Source organism: Hypomesus transpacificus, chromosome 21 (assembly GCF_021917145.1).
Source record: "Hypomesus transpacificus isolate Combined female chromosome 21, fHypTra1, whole genome shotgun sequence".
Classification (NCBI taxonomy): domain Eukaryota; kingdom Metazoa; phylum Chordata; class Actinopteri; order Osmeriformes; family Osmeridae; genus Hypomesus; species Hypomesus transpacificus.
Genome location: NC_061080.1, coordinates 10,593,802 through 10,616,959, shown reverse-complemented (window position 1 = coordinate 10,616,959; position 23,158 = coordinate 10,593,802). Strand labels below are relative to the sequence as shown.

General features: G+C 48.7%; 4 protein-coding genes and 1 long non-coding RNA gene across 8 annotated transcripts; 2 read left to right on the top strand and 3 right to left on the bottom strand.

Annotated features, from left to right (window-relative positions):
- Nucleotides 1-429: 429 nt before the first annotated feature.
- Nucleotides 430-2,340, bottom strand: LOC124483423 (zinc finger protein 664-like). The gene is made up of 2 exons (XM_047043876.1): nucleotides 1,899-2,340; nucleotides 430-1,583 (listed from the first exon to the last, which is right to left on the bottom strand). Exons 1-2 carry the CDS (start codon nucleotides 2,053-2,055, stop codon nucleotides 742-744), a joined length of 999 nt encoding a protein of 332 aa, XP_046899832.1. The 5' UTR covers nucleotides 2,056-2,340; the 3' UTR covers nucleotides 430-741.
- Nucleotides 2,341-2,475: 135 nt separating this feature from the next.
- On the bottom strand, nucleotides 2,476-8,367 carry brat1 (BRCA1-associated ATM activator 1). Of its 3 annotated transcripts, none has more exons than XM_047043823.1 (13): nucleotides 8,084-8,367; nucleotides 6,877-7,013; nucleotides 6,578-6,732; nucleotides 6,265-6,412; nucleotides 5,670-6,135; nucleotides 5,332-5,442; nucleotides 5,090-5,181; nucleotides 4,888-5,000; nucleotides 4,572-4,788; nucleotides 4,403-4,470; nucleotides 4,178-4,262; nucleotides 3,750-3,994; nucleotides 2,476-3,492 (listed from the first exon to the last, which is right to left on the bottom strand). In XM_047043823.1, the coding sequence occupies exons 2-13, from the start codon at nucleotides 7,007-7,009 to the stop codon at nucleotides 2,590-2,592; spliced, it is 2,736 nt and encodes a 911-aa protein (XP_046899779.1). In that variant the 5' UTR covers nucleotides 7,010-7,013; nucleotides 8,084-8,367; the 3' UTR covers nucleotides 2,476-2,589. The 3 variants fall into 3 exon arrangements, with proteins under 3 accessions (XP_046899779.1, XP_046899777.1, XP_046899778.1); XM_047043821.1 differs by lacking the exon at nucleotides 8,084-8,367 and adding an exon at nucleotides 7,256-7,399; XM_047043822.1 differs by lacking the exon at nucleotides 8,084-8,367 and having other exon boundaries at nucleotides 6,877-7,249.
- Nucleotides 7,525-14,676, top strand: eif3ba (eukaryotic translation initiation factor 3, subunit Ba). Its single transcript, XM_047043829.1, has 18 exons — nucleotides 7,525-7,720; nucleotides 8,375-8,567; nucleotides 9,043-9,162; nucleotides 9,805-9,862; nucleotides 10,005-10,133; nucleotides 10,461-10,618; nucleotides 10,963-11,094; nucleotides 11,302-11,368; nucleotides 11,549-11,595; nucleotides 11,718-12,001; nucleotides 12,304-12,426; nucleotides 12,574-12,652; nucleotides 12,896-13,034; nucleotides 13,217-13,342; nucleotides 13,432-13,509; nucleotides 13,626-13,734; nucleotides 13,817-13,929; nucleotides 14,126-14,676. The coding sequence occupies exons 1-17, from the start codon at nucleotides 7,621-7,623 to the stop codon at nucleotides 13,915-13,917; spliced, it is 2,043 nt and encodes a 680-aa protein (XP_046899785.1). The 5' UTR covers nucleotides 7,525-7,620; the 3' UTR covers nucleotides 13,918-13,929; nucleotides 14,126-14,676.
- A 1,100-nt stretch (nucleotides 14,677-15,776) lies between these two features.
- On the bottom strand, nucleotides 15,777-18,526 carry LOC124483434. Its single transcript, XR_006957830.1, has 5 exons — nucleotides 18,318-18,526; nucleotides 17,339-17,530; nucleotides 16,937-17,105; nucleotides 16,642-16,782; nucleotides 15,777-16,356 (listed from the first exon to the last, which is right to left on the bottom strand). It is a non-coding gene; the product is annotated as an uncharacterized LOC124483434 (long non-coding RNA).
- Nucleotides 18,527-18,786: 260 nt separating this feature from the next.
- Nucleotides 18,787-22,975, top strand: LOC124483409 (carbohydrate sulfotransferase 12-like). 2 transcript variants are annotated; one of them, XM_047043855.1, is made up of 4 exons: nucleotides 18,787-18,925; nucleotides 20,462-21,259; nucleotides 21,345-21,833; nucleotides 22,413-22,975. In XM_047043855.1, exons 2-4 carry the CDS (start codon nucleotides 20,567-20,569, stop codon nucleotides 22,656-22,658), a joined length of 1,428 nt encoding a protein of 475 aa, XP_046899811.1. In that variant the 5' UTR covers nucleotides 18,787-18,925; nucleotides 20,462-20,566; the 3' UTR covers nucleotides 22,659-22,975. The 2 variants fall into 2 exon arrangements, with proteins under 2 accessions (XP_046899811.1, XP_046899812.1); XM_047043856.1 differs by lacking the exon at nucleotides 18,787-18,925 and adding an exon at nucleotides 19,395-19,517.
- Nucleotides 22,976-23,158: the final 183 nt, after the last annotated feature.

The following is a 23,158-nucleotide window of genomic DNA, read 5'->3' as shown; positions in this document are numbered from 1 at the left end:
AAGTCATCAGTGTTATGCTATTTTGACGCAGGACACATGACCATACTAACAATACAAATTATAATAGCCAAGGGGCACCTTCAAATAAATATTCTTGTGCATCAGTAATGATCAACAGATTTATCGCTGTTCTCTTTTTTCATCAACTTACGTGATTTTCTGTACAGTGCTGGTTCTTATGACAACCACCGATAAGGGTTGTCTTTATATATCTACATTTGGGGATAAATCTTCACCTAAAATTACATAAAAAATTGTATTTAACAGGAATGAGGGTTGAACTTTTCTCTTGCGTCGATTGCTTTTTGGTCATGTGAACCCACACACCCCAAACAAATTTATAACTACACGTTTAAGTTGTTGCTGTTCACACAAACACCAAAACAATATTTACGACCGCATATTTTTGAAACGCACACTTCTACAAGATTAGTCACATTACTTTTATTATCCAAAATGTCAACGACAACACTGGCCTAGTTTGTAATCTTCTTCATTAACATGTAGGAAAATGTCCAGGAAGTCCGTTTATCCAACTCTCCATTTCTTCACGCACTCAGCACAGTCGCCATGACGAAGACTACACAGCAGACCACTCTGCAGGATCAAATGCTTCGGCAGAGTTTAAACCTCCACAACTCTCCCTTCACCCTCCCTTCACCCTCACTTCACCCCCACCTTCACTTCACCTCCACTCAAACCTCCAGGACACCAGAAGGTAGAAGACTGCATCTCTCTCCTTCATGGGGACTCAAACGACCCCGCAGCTGGGAAGGACGCCAGAAGGCTTTGATGCATTCCTGGCAGTGAAACGGCCTGGCGTGGGCGTGGTCCAGGCCGCCCTGCTGACCCAGAACTCTCCCACACCCCTGGCACCGATGACCTTTGCCCCCCAGCGTGTCTCTTCAGGTGATCCAGCAGGTGTTGTTTCTGGATGAAGGCTTTGCTGCACTCCGGACACTGGAAGGGCTTCTCCCCCGTGTGAGTCCTCATGTGGAAGCGGAGGCTCGTCCGCTGGCTGAAGGCTTTGCCGCATTCCGAGCACTGATGAGGTTTCTCCCCGGTGTGAGTCCTCATGTGCACCATGAGAAGTGGCTTCTTACTAAATACTTTGCCGCAGACCGGGCACTTGAGCGGTTCCTCCCCCGTGTGGCTTCGGATGTGTATCTGCAGACTGGAAGCCGTCACGTAACATCGACTGCATGCCGGGCATTTGAATGTCTTCTTTTTGGGAGGGTAGGCCTCATCTGGTGAACAGTCTGGAGCTACGAAGGACAGAAGCCGGAAGTCGCTGGCTGGATCCTGCGATCTACAAACCTGCCCACAAGGATCTGCTTTGACTAGCTCCTCAGTTGTGTTGGTGGGTAGAGAGTCTCCTTCTCTGTTCTCCACAGGGTGACTTTGCTCAAGATGTGAAAGTTCAGAGGTGTTCTGATCACAGTAGATTTTCACACTGGGAGAAGTCAAGATGGAGTCTGTAGTTTCAGACTGCAGTCCTTGGAGCTGCTCCTCCTCCTGACTGGTCCACAGATCCTGTTCCTCTTTAATCTGTGGGGGCTCCGGGAGAGAGAGCTGCTGCACATCTAGGGGAAAGAAGAGAAAGGAAAATAATTGTTATCCACTTTATAAATTTGTTACTCAACTCGTCAAACAAAAACATCCGGTACAAAAACATGAGCGTAGCCTATGCTATGTGGGGGACGGGCGACAATAGGAACGCCGTCCGACTTCATACAGACAAGCTAATTAAGTTAACTTTTAAGTGTAGCTAGCTAGCTGTACGTGTAGCTAGATAGTTAGCCAGCTAACTTATAATTAACAACCAATGTTACCACATCAGATGGGAAAGTTACACAGATAAAACCTGTTTCTGTAAACTTGACCCGGTAGAGACGTACCATCCAACAGCCCTTGTAGCCGCGCGCTCTGCTCCCTGAAAAGCGAGACTTCCTCTTCGTACTCGGCAAACGTTTTTTCAACGGCCCCGAAAATCTCCAAAGCTGCAGTTGTTAATCTCTCACTGATAAACTCTCTAAATAGCTGTAGTTTGGACATTGTGAAATGTTCTCACTGCCGATATACGACTACACAAGTCAGTTTAAGATAGCTGATTAACTCACTAGCTTGTGCTACGTGTTGGCCCTGCTGTTCTCAAATTAAACGGTTTTTATATGTCGAGACCCCAAACGAGCTGTACCATCTCCACGTAAAGCTTCCAGTGTTCTTCACGTTTAATTTGACATGCTATTGGGACACCATTGATCCCAAAACCGTAATGTAGCTAACCTTTTCGACTAGCTTTCCCAACGTTGTTTAAGAAAACGAAAACCGGATGAAAAACATCCGTGTAAACAACCTTTTCCGGTTGCAATGGCGTTGGCATCTGAGAAATAATACAATTTATTTGTAATTCTAGACACAAAGTGCCCAATTAAATCCTTATTTACCAAAAATGAAATGGAGAAAAATGCGTATTTTTATTTAATTTTGTTATTACATTGAAACAATTGTAAAAAAATAGACCAATGCTTAGCAAAACAGCAGGGATATTACTTGTGTGAATGTTGATGTACAGTAGTTGAGCATGTGTCAGTAACAGTCCACAATGACGTCTTCAGTGGGCATTGTAGCCGTCAGTATGTCTTGCAGCAGAGACAGGGGAGAGTTCTGAACATAATCACTGCTCTGGCTCACAATGCTCTGCCTCTCCTCCAGAGCCAGCGAACACAGCACCTCACACACACTCACGTCCTCACACACACCCACATTTTCTTCACCACACACAACCTCCTCTCCTGACCTATCACCGGCCTCTGAGCCAGCCTCATCCAGCCTATCAGAGTCCCCTGTCTGTCTCGGCCAATCGCAACCCTTCCTGCCCCGTCTCACCTCCAGGCACTTCTTAACTACGTCCCGCTCCCAAGCCTGCCCCCTAACGTCACACGTCACCTTGGCAACCTCGCCGGTCGCCGTGACGCCGTTGGGGAAGAGTGTGCGTCGCAGCGCCAGAAGCACACGGCATGCCTCCTGCACCACCGGCCTGTCGCAGTCAAACACCCCGTCCAGGAGCACACGCACCACTCCTGTCTGAACCAGACCGCACAGCGCGAGCGCTAGGTCTGTCCCCTCACAGCCACCATACTGAGACCCCAGGGGTGTGTTGGCGGGAGTGTGTGGGGTCAGTGCTGGAAGGGTTGGCATCATGGCGTAAGGGTGTGTGTTTGACCCCGGCAGTGACCTCTGACCCGGAAGTGCTTCCTCCATCAGCAGCTCAGCCAGCTCCAGGGTGTGAACTTTGACCTCCCAGTCCAGGTCAGCACTGCCTAGCTGTAGGACGGCTTGCAGGGGCGTGGCCAGGGACCAGGAAGATGATGATGAGGACGATGAGGGGCATGTCTTGAGCCAGGTGATGAAGAACTGGACAACGGCTCGTCTAGGAAAGGCCTCGGAATCCTGGGAGAGGATCTCCAGAAGTCTGGGTACTACGGCAACCTAGACACACAGGTATACACACCATAGAAAATAAGCCGAAGCAGGAGTTTAGAATAGGCAGGTAAATATCCTCCACAGTTGATAATGGTGCATTCACACACAGCACACTGGATCAAACCCTCTGTGTGGGCCTTGGAAGCTACGTAGCAGCTAGCTACTATGCTAGCTACTATGATTTTATCACCAACAGCAGAAAAGGTCTCGTTAGCTTCACACCGCGCCACTGCCTGTGTGACGCCGCGTTATTCAGGCCTCACCTGCTCCAGCACGGCAGGCTCCGCCCCCTGTTGGAGACTGAGCCGTAGTGTCCCTGCCAGGCCAGCGATGGCGGTAGCTCGCACGTAGCTCTCAGGGTCGGCTAGCGCCTGGGTGAGGAGCGGGGTGGTACTGCGGCCCAGCGAGCCCTCACACACGTCAGCCAGCTGGCTGAGGAACTCCAGGGTGGAGTCACGCACCTCCCAATGAACGTCACACACACGCTTCCTCAGTACCGGGAGGAGTTCTGTGGTGTGCAAACACACACACACACACACAGACAAACACACAGACAGACACACACACACAGACACACGCACACACACAGACAGACACACACAGACAGACACACACACACGGGTCAATATCAACAGCGAACAAGGTAGCTCCAACAGGATTAAGCACCTTGATTGTGATTGGTGGGATTTACCTTCTGTGAGCAGGTGTGTGACAGACGGGCTGTAGGCACAAACACCAAGCCACCTTAACAAAGCCTGGTAGGTCTTCTTACACACCTGGTACACACACACATGGTACACACACACACACATGGTATACACACACACACACACACGGTCCACAAACAACATCAATCACAAGTCTGTAGGATCTGAACAAGCGAGAACGCATAGACTGTATATAAACACACACTTACAGTGGGGTGTGAGTCTGGGTTCTGCAGGTACAGGATCAGGAGAGAGAGCACCTCCTCCACTGCAGCTCCTGAAAAGCAACAAATACAGGTAATATCTTAAACCTGTCCCCTCACACACACACACAAACACACACGCTCACACACACACAGCCAAGAGCTGGTTCCTTACCTGGACAGCTGCTGAGGTTTGCAAGAGCATCCATGCCACACCTCTGAATCTTACTGCAGCCAATCAGGTTACCACATGCCTTGTTGCGGCCAATCGGCTCAGAGCAGGAAGCTTTGCCAGAGCCGATTGGAGAGGGGGCATGGCCTCCACATATCCTGAGTAGTGACATCACAGAGATGACGACAGAGACTGCAGGAGTGGGCAAGTAGTCAGGGACCTGTGGACACACACACACACCCACACGCAACTGCATTACCGTGTGTGTGTCCGGCAGGAGAGCTGTGTTGTATAATGTCTGTGAGTGTGTGTGTGTTACCGTGTGTGTTAGAGTCTGTGTGCAGGACAGGCAGACAGACAGGAGGGACACACAGGTGGACTTGCTGTTCAGCTGCTCAGCCAGCAGGGAGCGCTGCTCCTTCATGCTGCTGCCTGGAGACAGACACAGTTACTGCAGCACAGGTGTGTGTGTGTGTTGCCTACAGTGTGTGTGTGTGTTGCCTAGGGTATGTTTGTGTTACCTGCAGTGTGTGACTCCAGGAGAGGCACTCCAGTAAGGGTCTCCAGGGGCAACATGAGTATGGAGATGGCCTTGAGCGTGTGCACTGAGTCACTGGAACAGGAACAGGATTAACTGCATTGACTTCTAACACCTATTAAAGAGGTTTTCTGCACACTGCAGTAATGCAGTAATACAGACTGAAGTGATGCAAAAAAATATTAGGATTCAGGGAGATATCGTCGCGGTGGTCTCCGTGGTTACCGGTGGTTCCTCCGCAGCATGGTGGCGGCAGCGTGGACGGCGTCAGAAGAATTCTGGGAATCCAAGATGGCGGTCAGCAGTCTGCAGATGGTCGGGTCAGGTACAGGGAGCCTGGAGGTACACCAATACCCTCATATACATTACGCTGTTGGAAATTTGATTGGTGAGGTCAGGTGTCCATCATATATTGAGACACTAGAAAATCATGCTGGACCTACATAATTACGTTGCTTGGTCTCTCATAACTCTGTGAGTGTGTGGTTTCACAAGTGTCTACAGACAGGGCCTGACCCATGACCTGTAGGCCTCTGGTTGCTATGCTAACCAGGCTAACTGACCTGTACGCCGTCAGCAGGACGTCTGTGAGCTGCAGCATGAGCTGGCTGCGGCCTGCTCTGACCAGCGGCTCCAGGAAGCCTGGGACTCGCCTGAGCAAGGTTCCCCAGAGAGGAGCCCTGGCCTGGGATAGGAGTAGGCCCAGCAGCCTCAGGCTCTGGAGGGTCTGGAGGTGCTGGTCGGAGGTCAGAGACTCCTGCAGATGGTCTATGATGGCTACCGTGACGCAGGCGTGCTCCGCGTTGGTCGCCATGGCCACATTGAGGTGTTCGGGGCCGGTCGCCATGGCCACAGCGAGGTGTTCCGGGCTGTTATCCGTGGAAGCATCTGCTTGTACCGCTTCACCCTGTTCTACGGACGACCCCATTGGCTGGAAAAAGACCACCAGGTGGGCGAGGAGTTGATTGGCAGCTGAAGCCACGAATAGGCTGGGGTCTGTCTGGAGCTGGAGGAGGGGCTTGGTGAGTCCTGATGGGCCAACATTAAAGACAGAGATACAACAAGCGGACACACCACTGTTTAGAATGAGAGACGGAGGTTGTTCTAGACTAGATATATCTCGCTGCTTGTCCAGCTCTGACAGCCCTAGACACACACCTCTCTGAACCAGGAAGTGGAGAGCCAATCGATGCTGCAGCATGCTCCTCAAACCCTGGATCCAGCCAATCCGCACGCAGGGATCCTCCCATAACCCTGCCTCCTGCCAGCCTTCACTGTTGTAGGCCACGCTCAGAATGGAGCCCTCCTGAGGATGGAGAGCAGAGATATCAGCTATACCTCTCCGTCTCTCCCCCTCCCCCTCTCTCTCTCTGTCTCTTTCTCCATCCCTCTGTCTCTCTCCCTCTCTCTCCATCCCTCTGTATTTCTCTCTGTGAGTGATTAGCACCCCTGGGGTGCGCAATCATGTTACCTGCAGGAGCCTGAAGACATCTTCCCTCGCCGCTAGCAGGCCAGTGAGCCTGAGAGCGAAGGAGAGGATGCTGGAACCTGTAGTTTTGTTGTGGAAGACGGTGGATAGGAACTCAGTCAGACAGGGTTGGATCTCCAGCCGGGAAAGAGAACAGTCTGGAACACAGAGGATATGATTCCAGCAAAGTGTACAGACATGAGAGAGAGAGACAGAGAGAAAGAGAGAGAGAGGTAGCACGAGGCAGTTTGTCCTTGTTTGAAGGAAGGAAGGAAGGAGGAGTCCAAGGGTTAGTTGTTTACCTCCAACATCTTTAGTCAGTCCAGAAAGCCAGTCTAGGAGTTTCTCCAGGCTTGTGTCGTCCGGTAAAGACTGCTTGGGGTCCGCGAGGACCTCACACACACGGGGCAGCAATGCTAGACACTCTCTGTCCATGGTGCTGAAAAGTGGACGTAAATGAACCGGTCAATTTAAATGCTAACCAGATCCCAGCTAACTTGGCCAAGTTATTAGACAAAACATTGTTACTTTACGCCACATCAAGCATAAACTTCACTCCCTGGAAAATATAACGCGTGTAGCTTTGTCCTCTATATTTCACACCCATTGACCTTTACACCCAAGTGTTATATCGTTACAATAAATTAATCTAGAGAGCCAAAACTCCATTATGTTACTAACTTTGAGCTTGCTAGTTGAAATGTAGCTATCTCGCGGGAACGTTTCTCATTCTACCAGCGTGTAGCTACGGAAAGCAGAGTGTGTGGTTTGTAATAGCACCAAATATGACTTGCAACTGCGTCATTTCTCTGATCTATCACTGTTTGATAGACTAAATGTCATTACTAAGCCTGTCTACATACTATCCATCTCTTCTTCCGGTACAGCAACGCCGGTGGTCCGCGCAAATTCCTGCTCTACGTTTTCAACACTTCGTCCATTTTCACGTAATCGCACATGGTGCCACACCAGTCGCTAACCGTCTGCTGTCCACAACGCAAAATTCTTTTCTATTGACACTATCAAACTAACCCCAAATCAGTTAAATGCAAGATACGGTAGATATGGCGGACGACCCTGAGTATGACGAAGAGGAGCCTTCCTTCAGCGATCCAGAGGACTTCGAAGATGACATCGAGGATGAGGGTATGCGGCCGCAGGAAATATGCCGGCTTTGTGTGGCCTAACTAGCTAAGTACTTTCCTTTAGCTAGCTAGCTAGCTAAAATCTGGCTACACATTACCGAGTTAACTATAGTGTTGTTGTCTATGGTTTAGAAAATATTCTTGAAAATATTTAGGATTCATCCGAAACCTAAACGACTGTTACTGCATGTCGATATGTTAGCAAGGAGTCAGCGATCAACTCAGGCGAACGTCAGCTAGCTAACGTTAGCGGTTATTATGTACCTAGCATGCTAACTCCTCAGTCAAGCCTCGCCCTCGCGCATCTTCTTTACCTAAATGTCCCATGTTTGAGTTGATCCGCTAATGTCGGTGTATAACTTACCTGACTGCGGGGTGAGGTGGTTTGAAATATTTTAAATATGGTTAAAAAACAACCATATTTGTAACTTAAAAGCGGTAGATGGGAACTACCATCTGCTATAGTAGCTAGCTATAGTTGTCGCTAGCTACGATCAGATAAGGACTTAGGACAGCCGGAGACACCCAAGCCTTCCAACTGACAGTTCTCGGTGGCAAAAGAATAGCTTATGTATTTCACACCTTTCCAACCAACCGTGCAAGTTACCGTCCTACCCTCGCAACTTGAAGACCGCTTTGTCCTGCTGTTTTGCAGAGATGCTCGAGGATGTGCTTCGGGAGAAGCCCCTGGAAGCAGACGGTATCGACTCGGTGGTGGTGGTGGATAACGTGCCCCAGGTCGGCCCGGAGAGACTGGAGAAGCTCAAGAACGTCATCCACAAGATCTTCTCAAAGTTTGGAAAAATCACAAACGAGTTTTACCCCGATGCAGACGGTCTGACCAAAGGGTGAGTAGCCGAAGAATGTGGAGATGCCTTTAACGTGTCCTAAACATAATGAAGGCAACACTGACACAAAACCTAAGCACACAAGGCAACATCAACATGCATTGAGTAGGATTTGTTAAAGCAACATTTTCAGGTCTGTGTTTTGAGAATAGCTACATTCAGGTGTCTTTCTCTGACACAGTTAGTGGTCCAGCCTTTCCTATCCTAGCAATCACACACTCACACACTCTTTCTGTCACTCACACGCGCTGTCTTTCACACGCGCTCTCTTTCACACACGCTGTTTTTCTCATTTACACACAAGCTCTCTTAACACACACTAACACTGTCTCTTTCACACTCTGCCTTTCTCTCTCTCCTACCTGTCACATTTTCTCTCTGTCTCTCTCTCTCTCCTACCTGTCACACTCTCTGTCTCTCTCTTTGTCACACTCTCTGTCTCTCTCTCACACTCTCTCTCTCTCCTACCTGTCAGGTATATCTTCCTGGAGTACAGTGCTCCCACGCAGGCTCTGGAGGCGGTGAAGAACGCCGACGGTTACAAGCTGGACAAGCAGCACACCTTCAGGGTCAACGTCTTCACCGACTTCGACAAGTAAGAGTCACTTATCAGACCTCCTCTCACAGCACCTTTCTACACAACACAGGGTGCCAGACACAGTGCTGTACAGTAGAAACAACACAGGGTGCCAGGCACAGTGCTGTGCAGTAGAAACAACACAGGGTGCCAGGCACAGTGCTGTGCCGTAGAAACAACACAGGTTGCCAGGCACAGTGCTGTACAGTAGAAACAACACAGGGTGCCAGGCACAGTGCTGTACAGTAGAAACAACACAGGGTGTCATGTGACAGGTGCCAGGCACAGTGCTGTACAGTAGAAACTAAGAGGCCCTGACACACGAGAGACAAGCTACACACACACAACCCAAACACACAACACAGAAGACAAGCTACACACATGACACACCAAATCTAGGATCCTGTGTTTTCTAGAGCCCCTCAGAGCAGGGAGTCTAGCTGGGTGTTCAGAGAGGATGTACAGGAGTTGAGCTTGGTGTTCAGAGAGGATGTAAAGGTGTCCAGGCCAGTAGAGACCTACAGGACAAGGCTACACTTTGTCTCTGATCTAAAGTCTTGTTATTGACCAATAGGACGAAGCTGAGACCAAATGAAATGTGTCGTTAATAACGTAACGTGTGTGTGTGTGTCTGACATGCTGTCTAACTGTGTGTTCCAGGTACATGAACATCAGCGATGAGTGGGAGACTCCAGAGAAACAGCCTTTCAAGGACTTTGTAAGTCGGTTCAGTCATGATATGATGTCATCGCATGTTCCTTGTGGCGTGTGCTCGCTGTGGCCTCACACTGGGTGGTGTTATCGTAAAAAGTGTGCAGACTTCCTTATTGTTTGTTTTTACTTCCTGTGTGTGTTACCAGGGTAACATGCGTCACTGGATTGAGGATTCGGACTGCCGTGACCAGTACAGTGTCATCTACGAATCAGGAGAGAGGACAGCCATCTTTGCCAATGACGCCAAGGAGCCAATCGTAGTTGAGGAGAGGGCGGTGAGTAAACGGTCTTGGCCTATCGCATCAGAGAATGGTTAGTTTTAATTGCTTTTGATTCTGACATCACAAGCTCCAGATACAGGGTGTTGATCTTTCTGCTGTCCTGTACATCCCTCTCTTCTTCTCTCCTTTCTGCACCTGCTTCTGTCTCTCAACACCATTCTCTCCATCCCTCTTTTAACTACCTTGTTCTGTCTTCATCCTCTCTTCATCCCTTTCTCTACATCCTTCTCTCACTCTCTCCATCTCCCTCCTCTCTTCATCCTCCTCTCTCCATCCCCCTCTCCTCCTCTCTCCATCCCCCTCTCCTCTCTCCCTCCTCAGCGCTGGACAGAGACCTACGTCCGCTGGTCTCCCCGGGGGACCTACCTGGCCACCTTCCACCAGAGGGGCATTGCATTGTGGGGCGGCGAGAAGTTCAAGCAGATTCAGAGGTTCAGTCACCAGGGGGTCTCCCTCATCGACTTCTCCCCCTGCGAGAGGTAATCAATACCCCTAATCAATGAACACTATAACTGATCATTTATCCATCCTCCCCTAGCCCCTGATTTATGTAGACCTAAATCCGCTGTTCATGAACTAAGTATGTACCCACATACTAAAGGCTCATGGGTAATCAACACACCTGTCATCCTTCATAAACTGATCCTAGTGATCAGTTCATACACATACAACACGTTGTTTCAGTCACCAGAATCACACTCCCGGCACAAGAGAGACTTAAGCGTGTTCCCTGACTAAGTGCACTTGAGACGCTGTTTCAGGGTGGTTGTGAGCAGCTGTGTGTGACCTCTGGGTGACCCCTGACCTCTGGCCCCTCCCCCAGGTACGTGGTGACCTTCAGCCCCCTGATGGACACCAAGGAGGACCCTCAGGCTATCATCATCTGGGACATCCTGACCGGACACAAGAAGAGGGGCTTCCACTGCGAGAGCTCCGCACACTGGCCCATCTTCAAGTTAGTACACACACACACACTGGCCCATCTTCAAGTTAGTACACACACACACAATGGCCCATCTTCAAGTTAGTACACACACACCAAACTATACACACACATGCTTTTCGACACATGGATTCAGTCTTACTTATTTGACGTGGCACTGCCCCCCCCCTCCGCACCTCTCAGTAGAGGCTCTAAACGTGTGTGTGTGTGTGGCTTCAGGTGGAGTCACGACGGGAAGTTTTTCGCCAGGATGACCCAGGACACTCTAAGCATCTATGAGACTCCAGTAAGTCTGTCTCCCTCTGCCTGTCTCTCTCTCTCTGCCTGTCTCTCTCTCTCTGCCTGTCTCTCTCTTTCTGCCTGTCTCTCTCTATGCCTGTCTCTCTCTCTCTGCCTGTCTCTCTCTATGCCTGTCTCTCTGCCTCTGCGTTTGGCTGACACTAATGTCTTCCTTGTCTCTCTCCAGTCTATGGGCCTGCTGGACAAGAAGAGTCTGAAGATCTCTGGAATCAAGTAAGTCCTGTTTCCTCAGAACCCCCTGGGTGTGGATCAGCCTGTCAGGCCCTCAGGGACCCCCTGGAGTGCAGGGTTTTCTCACACACCCTCCCTTCCTCTCTTCCTCTCTCCCTCTCCAGGGACTTCTCCTGGTCTCCGGGAGACAACATCATAGCGTTCTGGGTCCCAGAGGACAAGGACATCCCTGCTCGCGTGACGCTGATGCAGCTGCCGTCGCGGCAGGAGATCCGTGTGAGGAACCTGTTCAACGTGGTGGACTGCAAGCTGCACTGGCAGAGGAATGGGGACTACCTGTGTGTCAAGGTGGACCGCACGCCCAAGGGCACGCAGGGGGTCGTCACCAACTTTGAGATCTTCCGCATGAGGGAGAAGCAGGTGCCGGTGGACGTGGTGGAGATGAAGGGTGGGTCTGGACGGAGACACAAACAAACACACGTAAACACAAACAAACAAATATAAAAGAAACAACTGCTAATAGATGGAGATAAGATGGTAACAGAGAGGAGTCCTTTTCTCGAGGGGGAACTCTGAACTTAATTTTCATCTAGTAGCAGTTTTTCTTTGTGTATGATTAAAAAAATATATTTATTGTACATTTTACAGTTGTAGTTTTTTAAATTAGATTTTGAACGGGTTTATTGTTTATAATGTTCTCCTCTGTGCCCATTTTCCTGGCGTGGTTGTAACCTTGCGTTCTTCCTGCAGAGAGTATCATAGCGTTTGCCTGGGAGCCCAACGGCAGCAAGTTTGCCGTTCTGCACGGAGAGACGCCCCGCATCAGCGTGACCTTCTACCACGTCAAGAACAACGGCAAGATCGAGCTCATCAGTGAGTTAGCGCCCTCCTGCTGTTCTCAACACTTTACAGCGCTCCGCCACGCTTTACGGCACTGGTTTACTTATTTCAACACATCTAATTAGATTGAAACAATGTAATTAATTAACAACTCCAATGTATCATGTGTCCCCCCCCCAGAGATGTTTGACAAGCAGCAGGCCAACAGCATCTTCTGGAGTCCTCAGGGACAGTTCCTGGTGCTGGCTGGACTCAGGAGGTGAGTGTGTGTGTGTGTGTGTGTTAGTGAGTGTGTGTGTGTGTGTGTGTGTGTGTGTGTGTGTGTGTGTGTGTGTGTTAGTGTGTGTGTTAGTGTGTGTGTTAGTGTGTGTGTTAGTCTGTGTGTGTGTGTGTGTGTGTGTGTGTGTGTGTGTGTGTTAGTGAGTGTGTGTGTGTGTGCCTGTGTGTGAGTGTGTGTGTTAGTCTGTGTGTGTGGGCCTGTGGTAACCCCTGTCCTCCTCAGCATGAACGGGGCCCTGGCCTTCGTGGACACGTCAGACTGCACCATGATGAACATAGCAGAGCACTACATGGCCTCCGACGTGGAGTGGGACCCCACCGGACGCTACCTGGTCACCTCCGTGTCCTGGTGGAGCCACAAGGTACACACACACACACTAACTGGTCACCTCAGTACACACATGCTATCATACACATGCTTTCTATAATTCACTACTGCATTAATTCATACACAATAATCCAGACACACTTGCCTATAATAAGATTAATTAATGAGTTTCTCTTGTCTGCCTACCTGTCTGTGTGTGTGTGTGTGTGTATGTAGGTGGACAACGCCTACTGGCTGTGGACGTTCCAGGGACGCCTGCTGCAGAAGAACAACAAGGACCGCTTCTGCCAGCTGCTGTGGAGGCCACGCCCCCCCACCCTGCTCAGCGCCGACGAGATCAAGGTGAGGGAGGGGGGCAGGGGGGGGGGGGGAGGTCATCGATTACTGATCCAGTGGTGGTATTAATGCTACCCTGGGGTCTCTTTCTACAGCTGATCAAGAAGGATCTGAAGAAATACTCCAAGATCTTCGAACAGAAGGATCGTCTCAGCCAATCAAAGGCCTCCAAGGTGAGCAGGTGGGGGAGGAAGGGGAGCTGCTTGAAAACGGGATGTTTTCTAATGTAGTCTGAGGATCCCAGCTGTAAGTAACCTGCGTGTGTCTCTCTCTCTGTGTGTGTGAGTAGGAGCTGGTGGACAAGCGCAGGTCCATGATGGAGGACTACCACCGCTACAGGGAGGAGACCACACGCACCCACCAGGAGCAGAGAGAGCTACGCCTGGAGCTGAGAGGAGGTACACCTGACCCCTCACCTGTACATCTGACCCCTCACCTCTAACCATGACCCCTCACCTGACCCCTGACCTCTCTCTCTAGGAGTGGACACGGACGAGCTGGACAGCAACGTGGAAGACTGGGAGGAGGAGACCATCGAGTTTTTTATCAACGAAGAAATCATTCCCCTCGGAGATCTGTAGTCCCCTACGCAGGTAAAACACACACTTATACACATACTCCCTCATATACACACACATACTTTAATATCATGTATCTATCTAAACTCACAAACATTCATAAGTAGAAGACTAATTTGGAAATTTTTGGGCTGATATTTTAAATACTCTTTCCTCCTCCTCCCCCACCTCTCTCTCCCCCACTTTTCTCTGTCTCTTTCTCTCTCATCAGTTCAACCGTTTGTTTGTGGAGAGGAGAACGGAGGTGTTGATTGGAGGAGGAAAACCGTGCTTGGAATCTTGGAAATCGCCAGAATTCTGACATTCTACCTTTGTGACGTCATCAAAGCGTGCCTTGTCGCGTAGCGATTACAGCGAGAGAGCGAGGAAAGAAAAGAGAGGAGAGAGGGAGCAAGAGGAGAAGCATTTGAACCTTCCCCTCTCTCTCTCCCATCTCCATACCCCTCCCTCTCTCCTTTTTTCTGGTTCTAGAAATATAACAGTCCTCCCCCCCTCCTCCTCCCCCCTCTCCTGGACTCAGTTCATACCTGCTGCCCTGGGCAGGTCTGGTCACCGTCGTCATGGCTATGGAAACGCCCGCGGCTTCAAACGAGGGGGGTGTTGTGAGCGAATTAGCGACTGTGTTTTTTAGGATGCTGAGATGGCATTACAGCGGTTTGTATCCTCCTCCCTTTAGACTCAGAGATGTTCTACTCCTCCTCTCTCATTGGCTGGGCAGCCTGGAGGCGTGTCTCCATAAAGAAATAAAAAAAATGAAAAAGGCGTTATCGTCTGTGTGGTTTTGTCAAGTTAGGTTTCATGTAGAAACTTGTGCTCGGTGACTACTACCTAGCTTTGGTTTCCGGGGGGGGGGTTCTATGTCCTTACTCATATACAGGTTGTTTATGTAGAAGTAACCATGATTACCAACAACTTGAGATTGGGTGTTACACCTTTCATTCACTTTATTAATCCCCAAGAAAAATTGCAATGCACAGTTACAGAATAAGCGATAAGTACAATCAAAACACTGGTAACACAATAGAATGTACATTGATGCATCAAAATAGGTGAAGCCACTGACCCTGTTTGGAATATAACCCAGAATAAAGTCTATGAATATATTACTAAAACAATGCAGATGCACCACTGTGTATATAGTTAATGAATACCTATAGATATGATGTCATAATGTAATTAGGCAATAAGTTTGGGTATGTGTGTGATGTTCTAATGTGTGTGTGATGTTCTAATGTGTGTGTGATGTTCTAATGTGTGTGTGATGTTCTGATGTGTGTGCGTGCACCAGGAGCAGGGCTGTTTCCATGGAGACCCATGTTGTGTTCCTCCAGGAGGAACTACTCTACCTGGCACAGGGTCACTGAGGATGAGGGGTAAAACCTAAACGCTGGGTAGAGGGGCTCAGAGAAGGTGGTGTTGAATGTGTACAGGTGGGTCATTGTGTCAGAGGAGATGCTGTAGAAGGACAGAACACCAGCTGGCCAATCCTGGTAAACTCCTACTCTGCGGAAGTGAGATCTCATAGGTATTAAAGTGTCTTGATTGTGATGAACAGAGAGTCGTAAAAGAGACAAGGCCAGACACCAGGATATGTTGTTGTGTCCAAGTGTACAGGCAGGACTCCTCCCTCTCCTCCTGATGCTTCTATAAGTCACTCCTACCAGAACATCCCCCTCCATCTCCACCTCCCAGTAATGGCGTCCAGTCAGACCCTCTGTACACAGCACCTGCCACTTTCCATCAAACCTCTCTGGGTGATCAGGATACGGCTGGTCCTCTTCCACCCACATCATCCTCAGACAGAGAGAGTTTTCTGTGAGCTGTGTTTGGGTCCAGTGTGAGATCACAGGCATCTATAGAGGAGGAGAGAGGCTGGATCAGAACTGTGTGTCTGGATGTTTACATTTCCATCTGGTCAGTGAGTGAGAGGTTGTTCCTGTCAGATGGTCATGAGTGATTTTCAGTCAGAGGATTCTGGGATTTAACCCAGTAAGAGTGGAAGCATAACTGATGAGTAACGCTTAATGTATTTTATGTATATTTACGTAAATGTATGTAATATATTTTTTGACGTTTAACTGCATCGGTGCCTGTGAGAGTAAGAGAGAGAGAGAGAGTGAATGTGTGTGTGAGTGGGTTTGTATGTGTGTCAGTGTTTCAATGTGTCAGTATGTACTGTATGTATTACTGATGAGGAACAGTCAGAGTTTGACTGCCATTGTTTGCGTGTGTGTGTGAGTGGAGAGAGTGAGTTTCTCTGTGTGTCAGTGGTAGAATCTGTCAGAATGTATGCTTGCGATGTCAGCTTGTCTATGCTTGTGAGGACCAACTCTAACCCTAACACAATATCAATCTCAATGTTGGATGTACTGATGTACAAAACAACACTTGCACTTTTTAAGCAGCTGTGGTTTCACCCAGATCTCTTCATTATGGTCCACACTGTGGGAAACAGAGAGGAACAGACAGTGACACATACACAGTAGGTGTTTGAAGATTGGTCAGGAACAGAGATGATTACCAAAGTAAAGGGACCTGGCTGTGTGTGAAGAGTGCCAGTAAGAACTAGATATCAGGACCTGACTGTTCTCAGACCAACATGACTAACACAAACAGCTTCGCTAAACAGACAACCAGAACCTCAACAAAAACATAATTCTAAAATGATCAACTACTCAGCATTAAACATGGCAAATGAAGAGGAATATATCAATGACCAACACTAACTTGAGTTTCTCCAGTCTACCAGAGAGAACTGTGTCTCCTGGGTGATTGTAGCTCAGGTCCAACTCTCTCAGACGGCAGTTTGAGCTGAGAGCTGAAGCCAGAGAAGCACAGCCTTCCTCTGTGACTCCACAGAACGACAGCCTGCAGAGAGAAGTCATCAGGACGTTACAACACTGCTGCCCTCTGCTGGTGGGTGTTGTTGACATCACTGGGTACATTGTTGACTGACATACATTTACTTCTTCAACATGTTCTATGTGTCCCTGTCTGGTTCCATGTGTGTCTGATCACTGACCTCAGGATCTCCAGTCTACATTGTGGACTCTTCAGTCCATCAGAGAGCAGCTTCACTCCTGAATCCTGCAGGTTGTTGTGACTCAGGTCCAACTCTCTCAGGTAACAATTTGAGCTGAGAGCTGAAGACAACTCTACAACTTTCCTCCGTCAGGTAACGCCTGTTCAACCTAAATCAGACATGAGGAAACACATGACAACATGAAGATTAACTAGCAGACAGGAGTGATAATATAATTATATATTCCACAAAAGTTAAAATGCATCTATAGCTTAAGTATTTTCAATGACGTGTTACCATAACATGATCATGTTCATTATAACATTCTCTGCCTGTGACAGTCTATGTCCATCAATGTGTACTGGGTTATTTTAATGTGAAGACTCCTCTACAGGTACTGACCTCAGTGTCTCCAGTTTACACTGTGAACCTCGAAGGGCAGCATAGACAACACTCAGGTCACCATCTTCATCTTCATCATAACCAGGCACTCCAATCCCGTCCAGGTGCAGCTCTCTCAGAGGACAGTCTGGTGACTGGAGGGAGGAGGCCAGTGATACATAGTCCTCATGTCTGAGATACATGTAAATCAGTCTGTAGAAACAGAACATTCATGAGCTGCAGTGTGGTGAAGTGGTTAAGACTGTTGACTGGAGATCTCTTGGCAGCCAGGATTCACATCACGTCTAAACCTCCCACTCATACCTCTGTGTTTCTCCGGATACATACCGTTTTTCTCAATTGCTAAAACACTAAAACCCATTGGCTGAACAACGTTGCCTGAACTCATGTAGCTAATTGTGCCTGTCTGTTGTCAATACCTTAAACCATTTCACATGGTAAAACACAATTTGCAGATCTCACTGAGAATTTTCAGCAAAACTCTAAACACATTCTCATTCAAAAAGAGAATGGAAGTCGATGGCGGTGTCGCAACTTTCTTTTTCTATGGCTCTGTACAGAATAAGTTGTAGAACTTGGGTTTAATCAAAAATATTGGAAAAGTATTCTTCCCAGAATAAGTACCCATTTTCACATCTTATCTGAAATTCAATTATGTTGTATTACGCTGGAGCAATCCAGGATAATAGTAGGTAAATAAAATACCACTTTTCCCTAGATCCAGTCTACTAAGTATTTTTTATCATAAATAATCGAGTCTGTAAAACTTCGTCTCCCGTGAAACATGGATTGTTTTACTGACAGAAATACAATGTGTATGAAGTAAATGATGGCATTTTTACCAAGAAAATCAGGAAGACACGACTGAATTGAACCACAAAAAAAGGAAGTCCGTTACCAAATCAGTTGAGTTTGGAAAGAGTCGAACCGATTTCACTACAACGTTCAAATCACGAAGGTTTTTTGATCACCGACTTACCTGTTTTAGAGAGGAGACTGAGACAGGTGGACTACTTTTAAATCTTGAATAAACTCATAATCGATTATGTAGGCAATATTTCATATAGGAGCGAGTTAAAAACTGTCATCCACTATCCGTCTTTCGGCTTACTTCCGCCTTACGTAGACAACTGTCATGTTCTAATTAGGCAAACGGTTCTGATTTGTGTGTGATGTTCTGATTTGTGTGTGTGTGTGTTACCCTTGACCACACCCCCTCATGTCACACAGGTGTGTTGGAACAGAAGTGGGACTGTTTGTTTCCATGGAGAAACAAAAAAACGACATAATCCCTACTGAGAGACTTTATGGTTTCTGTGAAGTAATGCCGAATAACGTTATAATATTTGAAGCTAACACTCATTCAGCTATGTTTGGGACTGATGGACCTGCAAAGCAAACCACTGAGTCTTTTGACAAGACATCTCGCGATGGTTTGTATTCGGATTTCTCTCGCCTCCAGTGGCTCCGTTGCTGCTCCGCTCTCGTGAAAAACTGTCTCATCCACCGACCGGACGCCCAGTAACCCACTCAGCGAGACACCGGGATGGTATAGGAGCAGCGGGAGGCATGGTACCTCTTCTAAAGGTAAACCGGTAGACTTTCGCGTTCAGTCAACATTTGTGAAGGCTCCAATTAACGGTTTTGGTAGGATACTAACCGTTAATTAACGGGATAAACTGTTAATCAGTGTCTCTTGACAGCTAACCGTTGCCGTGATGCCATATATTTCAAACGAGATGAGATAGCCTGTCTGTCGGATGAAACGGGAAAACAGAAGAAACGGAAAAACGTAGGCCTAGAAACGGGAGACGAGTAGACGTGTCTCAAGCAGGAGTGACAGTAACTTGGCAGGATAGAGAAGGCTGCAGGAAAGCGCAGTGGAAAGTGGTGGAGCGAGAGAGAGAGTGTGCGTGTGTGTGTGTGAGAGAGAGAGTTTCTGTCTGTCCATTCCCTAGTGAAAGGGCAACATTGTACTGGACTTGTAGTCTACTGTATAAATTAGGTTCATTTTCAGAGAAGGGGGCAGGAGGAGTGAGCGGGAGAGAGAGGCAGTTCCTTGTGGACGTGTTTCAGGATCAGTCTGTCTACAGCACTTGCAGACCAAGCCGGAACACACCAACTCGGATGAAACTCAATCTCATTTAGGCTACTTTGTATTCATTTAGCAGACGCATAGGTAATCAAATTGAAGTACAACATGTGCATATAAAAGTTAAGTAAGATCAAGGAGCGGAAGTATAGGCGTCGTTATAACGGTGGTCTATCCTAACTGGAAAACACGCCGTAAACTCAACCTCAAAATACCAACTCCAGCGTTAAACGAACAACAAATATATCACTCATTATGACTAAACCCTTGGATAAAAAAGTTTAAGTCGTTAAAAATGATGATTGATTGTGAAATAATGCATCTAATTGTTATGAAGAGGTTCTTGCAGCTTAATTATTTTGTTGACGATGTGGAACTAAACGTGATTTTGTGCTCCGTGGGTATACTTTTGGTCGCGAGGTGGCTGGGTTAGAGAAAAACTTCGAGAAGAGTTTTTTGCAGTGCACGGTTCTGAAGTCGCACCCTCGCGCCTGGAACACACTGCGCGGAACAACAACCGGCTGCTTCCCTCGGGACGGAGCTGCCGTTTGTTCGCAGCTCGGTGCGAACTGGAGTACGAACATTCCCACGGTGCCGTTATCTCATGTCTTTCTTTTTGGTGGTCAGATCCATTGGGGAATGAAGGCTTGAATTACTAATGTTTAGAAACCCGGTCAGACGAAGAAAGATGCGTTTGTCCTTAATTATGTCGTTCAGGTTCACATCTCAAGTCCTACTTACAGTTTACCAAAGTGAACAATTATCATTCACATAATTGTTACGTTGAATTAACTCTTTTGAATCACTCTAGCTTAGGAAACAACAAAGTCTGAAGCCTGGAAAACAGGCTTTTTTCTCGTCCTTTTTGTTTGCATCACAAAGAACAGAACCTTGTATTTGATAAATTCCACACATTCTCATACTGTAGTCCAGTCCAGACTCCTGGGTATGGAACAAACAGTGACTTTCTGTGCGGTTTTGTTCACCCTGTATTTATTTACTGTGACCATCTCACTTCCTGTTTCTCCCAGGACTGGTTGCCGGCCAGGAAGTGTCTCCGGGCATGAGGCAGCGTTGCCATGGAGCTCAGATAGACCCGCCCTCTTTCCGGTTTGTTTGTCTGTGTTCCGGTTACTATGGGAACGTGGCGGCAGGTGCGTGCCGCCTTCCTGATTGGCTCCCTCTTCATGATCCTGCTCATCATCTTATACTGGGACGACGTGAGCGCGCTCAACCTGTACGACCCTCTGCACGACCTTTACACCCGCCGTGACCCCTGGTTGAACTTGACGCAGACCTCCAGCCCCCTCCCCTCCCCCGGCCCATCCCTCACCCCCCCCTTCTCACTCTTCTGGGGGAGCTTGGCTGCCCTGGGGAGGCTGTTTTCCTCCCTGCCCCCCTCCAGGGGGGATCAGACTGGGGTTGACCCCATTCGTGGGGAGTGGGCGGAACTAGGAAGCCACTCCCACCCTCCCCTTGACCTCATCACTCCCGCTGGGCAGAGGAGAGGCAAAGAAGAAGGGAAACAGAGGATGAAAGCAGATGAGAGGGAGGTGGGGAAGGAGAGGAGGAGAGGAGAGGAGGAGAGGGAGGTGGGGGAGGAGAGGAAGAGAGGAGATGAGGAGAGGGAGATGGGGGAGGAGAGGAGGAGAAAAGAGGAGGAGGGGAGGCAGAAGGAGAGGAAGAGGCGGATCAGGGGTGTGTGTTCTGGAGGCGGTTCTGTGGAGTTCCCAGGGCGGACTCGGACCTTTAACCAGATCCCCAACACCGAGCTGGATCACTTGATTGTGGACGACAAACACAAGGTCATCTACTGCTACGTACCCAAGGTAGGACTGTGTGTTTGTGTCTCTCCTCAATCCACCTCCTCTCTCTCTTTCCTAAGGTGACCTGTGTGTGTGGTCGTTCCTCAAGGTGGCGTGCACCAACTGGAAACGCGTGATGGTCGTCCTCTCCCAGGGTCTCCTAGCAACGGACGGACAACCCTACGCCGACCCCCAGGCGGTGCCCTCGGACCTTGTCCACAACTCCACCCTCCACCTGACCTTCGCCAAGTTCTGGCGTCGCTATGGCCGCCTCTCACGCCACCTCATGTCCGTCAAGCTCCAGAGCTACACCAAGTTCCTGTTCGTGCGAGATCCCTTTGTCCGGCTCATCTCAGCCTTCCGGAACAAACTCGCCCAGCCCAACCAGGACTTCTACCGGCAGTACGGCGCCGTCATGCTGCGTCGCTACAGCGACGGGGGGGCGGAGCTCCCGGAGACGGCAGCGGAGGCGTTCTCGGCGGGGCTCCGCCCCTCCTTCACGGCATTCGTCCGTTACCTGCTAGACCCAGAGACGGAGAGGGAAGAGGAGTTTAACGAGCACTGGCGTCAGGTGTACCGGCTCTGCCACCCCTGCCAGGTATGCTAAAGATGCTATCATGCTGATGCTAATACTGATGCTATCATGCTAATACCGATGCTATCCTGCTAATGCTAACATGGCCACCCATGCCAGGTACGCTAAAGATGCTATCATGCTGATGCTATCATGCTAATACTGATGCTATCCTGCTAATGCTAATACAGCCACCCATGCCAGGTACTTTAAAGATGCTGTCATGCTGATGGTAATATTGCTGCTATCATGCTAATACTGATGCTATCCTGCTAATGCTAACACTAACATGGCAAACACTAACATGGCTAATACTATCATGGCTAACACTATCATGGCTAACACTATATATTTACATTACATTTAGTCATTTAGCAGACACTCTTATCCAGAGCGACTCACAGTAAGTACAGGGACATTACCCCCGAGGCAAGTAGGGGGAAGTGCCTTGCCCAAGGACACAACGTCATTTGGCACGGCCAAATCGAACCAGCGAATCGAACCAGCGACCTTCTGATTAATAGCCCGATTCCCTTACCACTCAGCCACCTGACTCCTTATCACTATCATGGCTAACATCCCAGTGTGTTTCTCGGCGTCCAGGTGAACTACGACTTTGTGGGTCGTTTGGAGGATCTGGAGCGTGACGCTGACCAGCTGCTGAGGATTCTGGGAGTGGACCGCCTGATCCGCTTCCCGCCTAGCAACAGGAACCGCACGGCGACCAGCTGGGAGCGTGATTGGTTCACTGGGGTTCCGCTGGATCTGCGGAGGAAGCTGTATGAGCTCTATGAACCCGACTTCAAACTGTTCGGTTACCCCAAACCCCAGGATCTGTTACACCTGTAACAACACGCTGTTACACCTGTTACCTACACACCTCAAACACACCTTTTGCCATGGTTGCGTGTCGCCCCTGGTTACACAGGCAGTAGCAACACTGGTGGTGCCTTGAAACCCACAGACCTCAGACCACTCTGAGGACACTCAAGAGGGGTGTGTGTGTGTGCGTGTGTGTTGCAGAGGGACTTCATTCAGGAACGTATTAGTGGTTCCTGAACTGTTTTGTAAAGGGAAGAACATTGTGTAAAAAAATATCCCAAAAAGTTAACTTTTTAAATACTTTTTTAAATTAATAAATCTAACTAGTTTTGATATGGCCAAACAGACTGGCACGGCTATATTTTGTGGTATTCTGTTTTAACTGTGTACTAACGTGTTTGTTTAATTTCATGTGAGTTCTGTTTCCTATTCTGTCGCCCCCCATTCTCTTGCACATAAAGCATCACTTGTTGCGTTGTGCTCAATGCTGTTGTTCCACGTGGGCCAAAATCACATCGAGGTCTTTC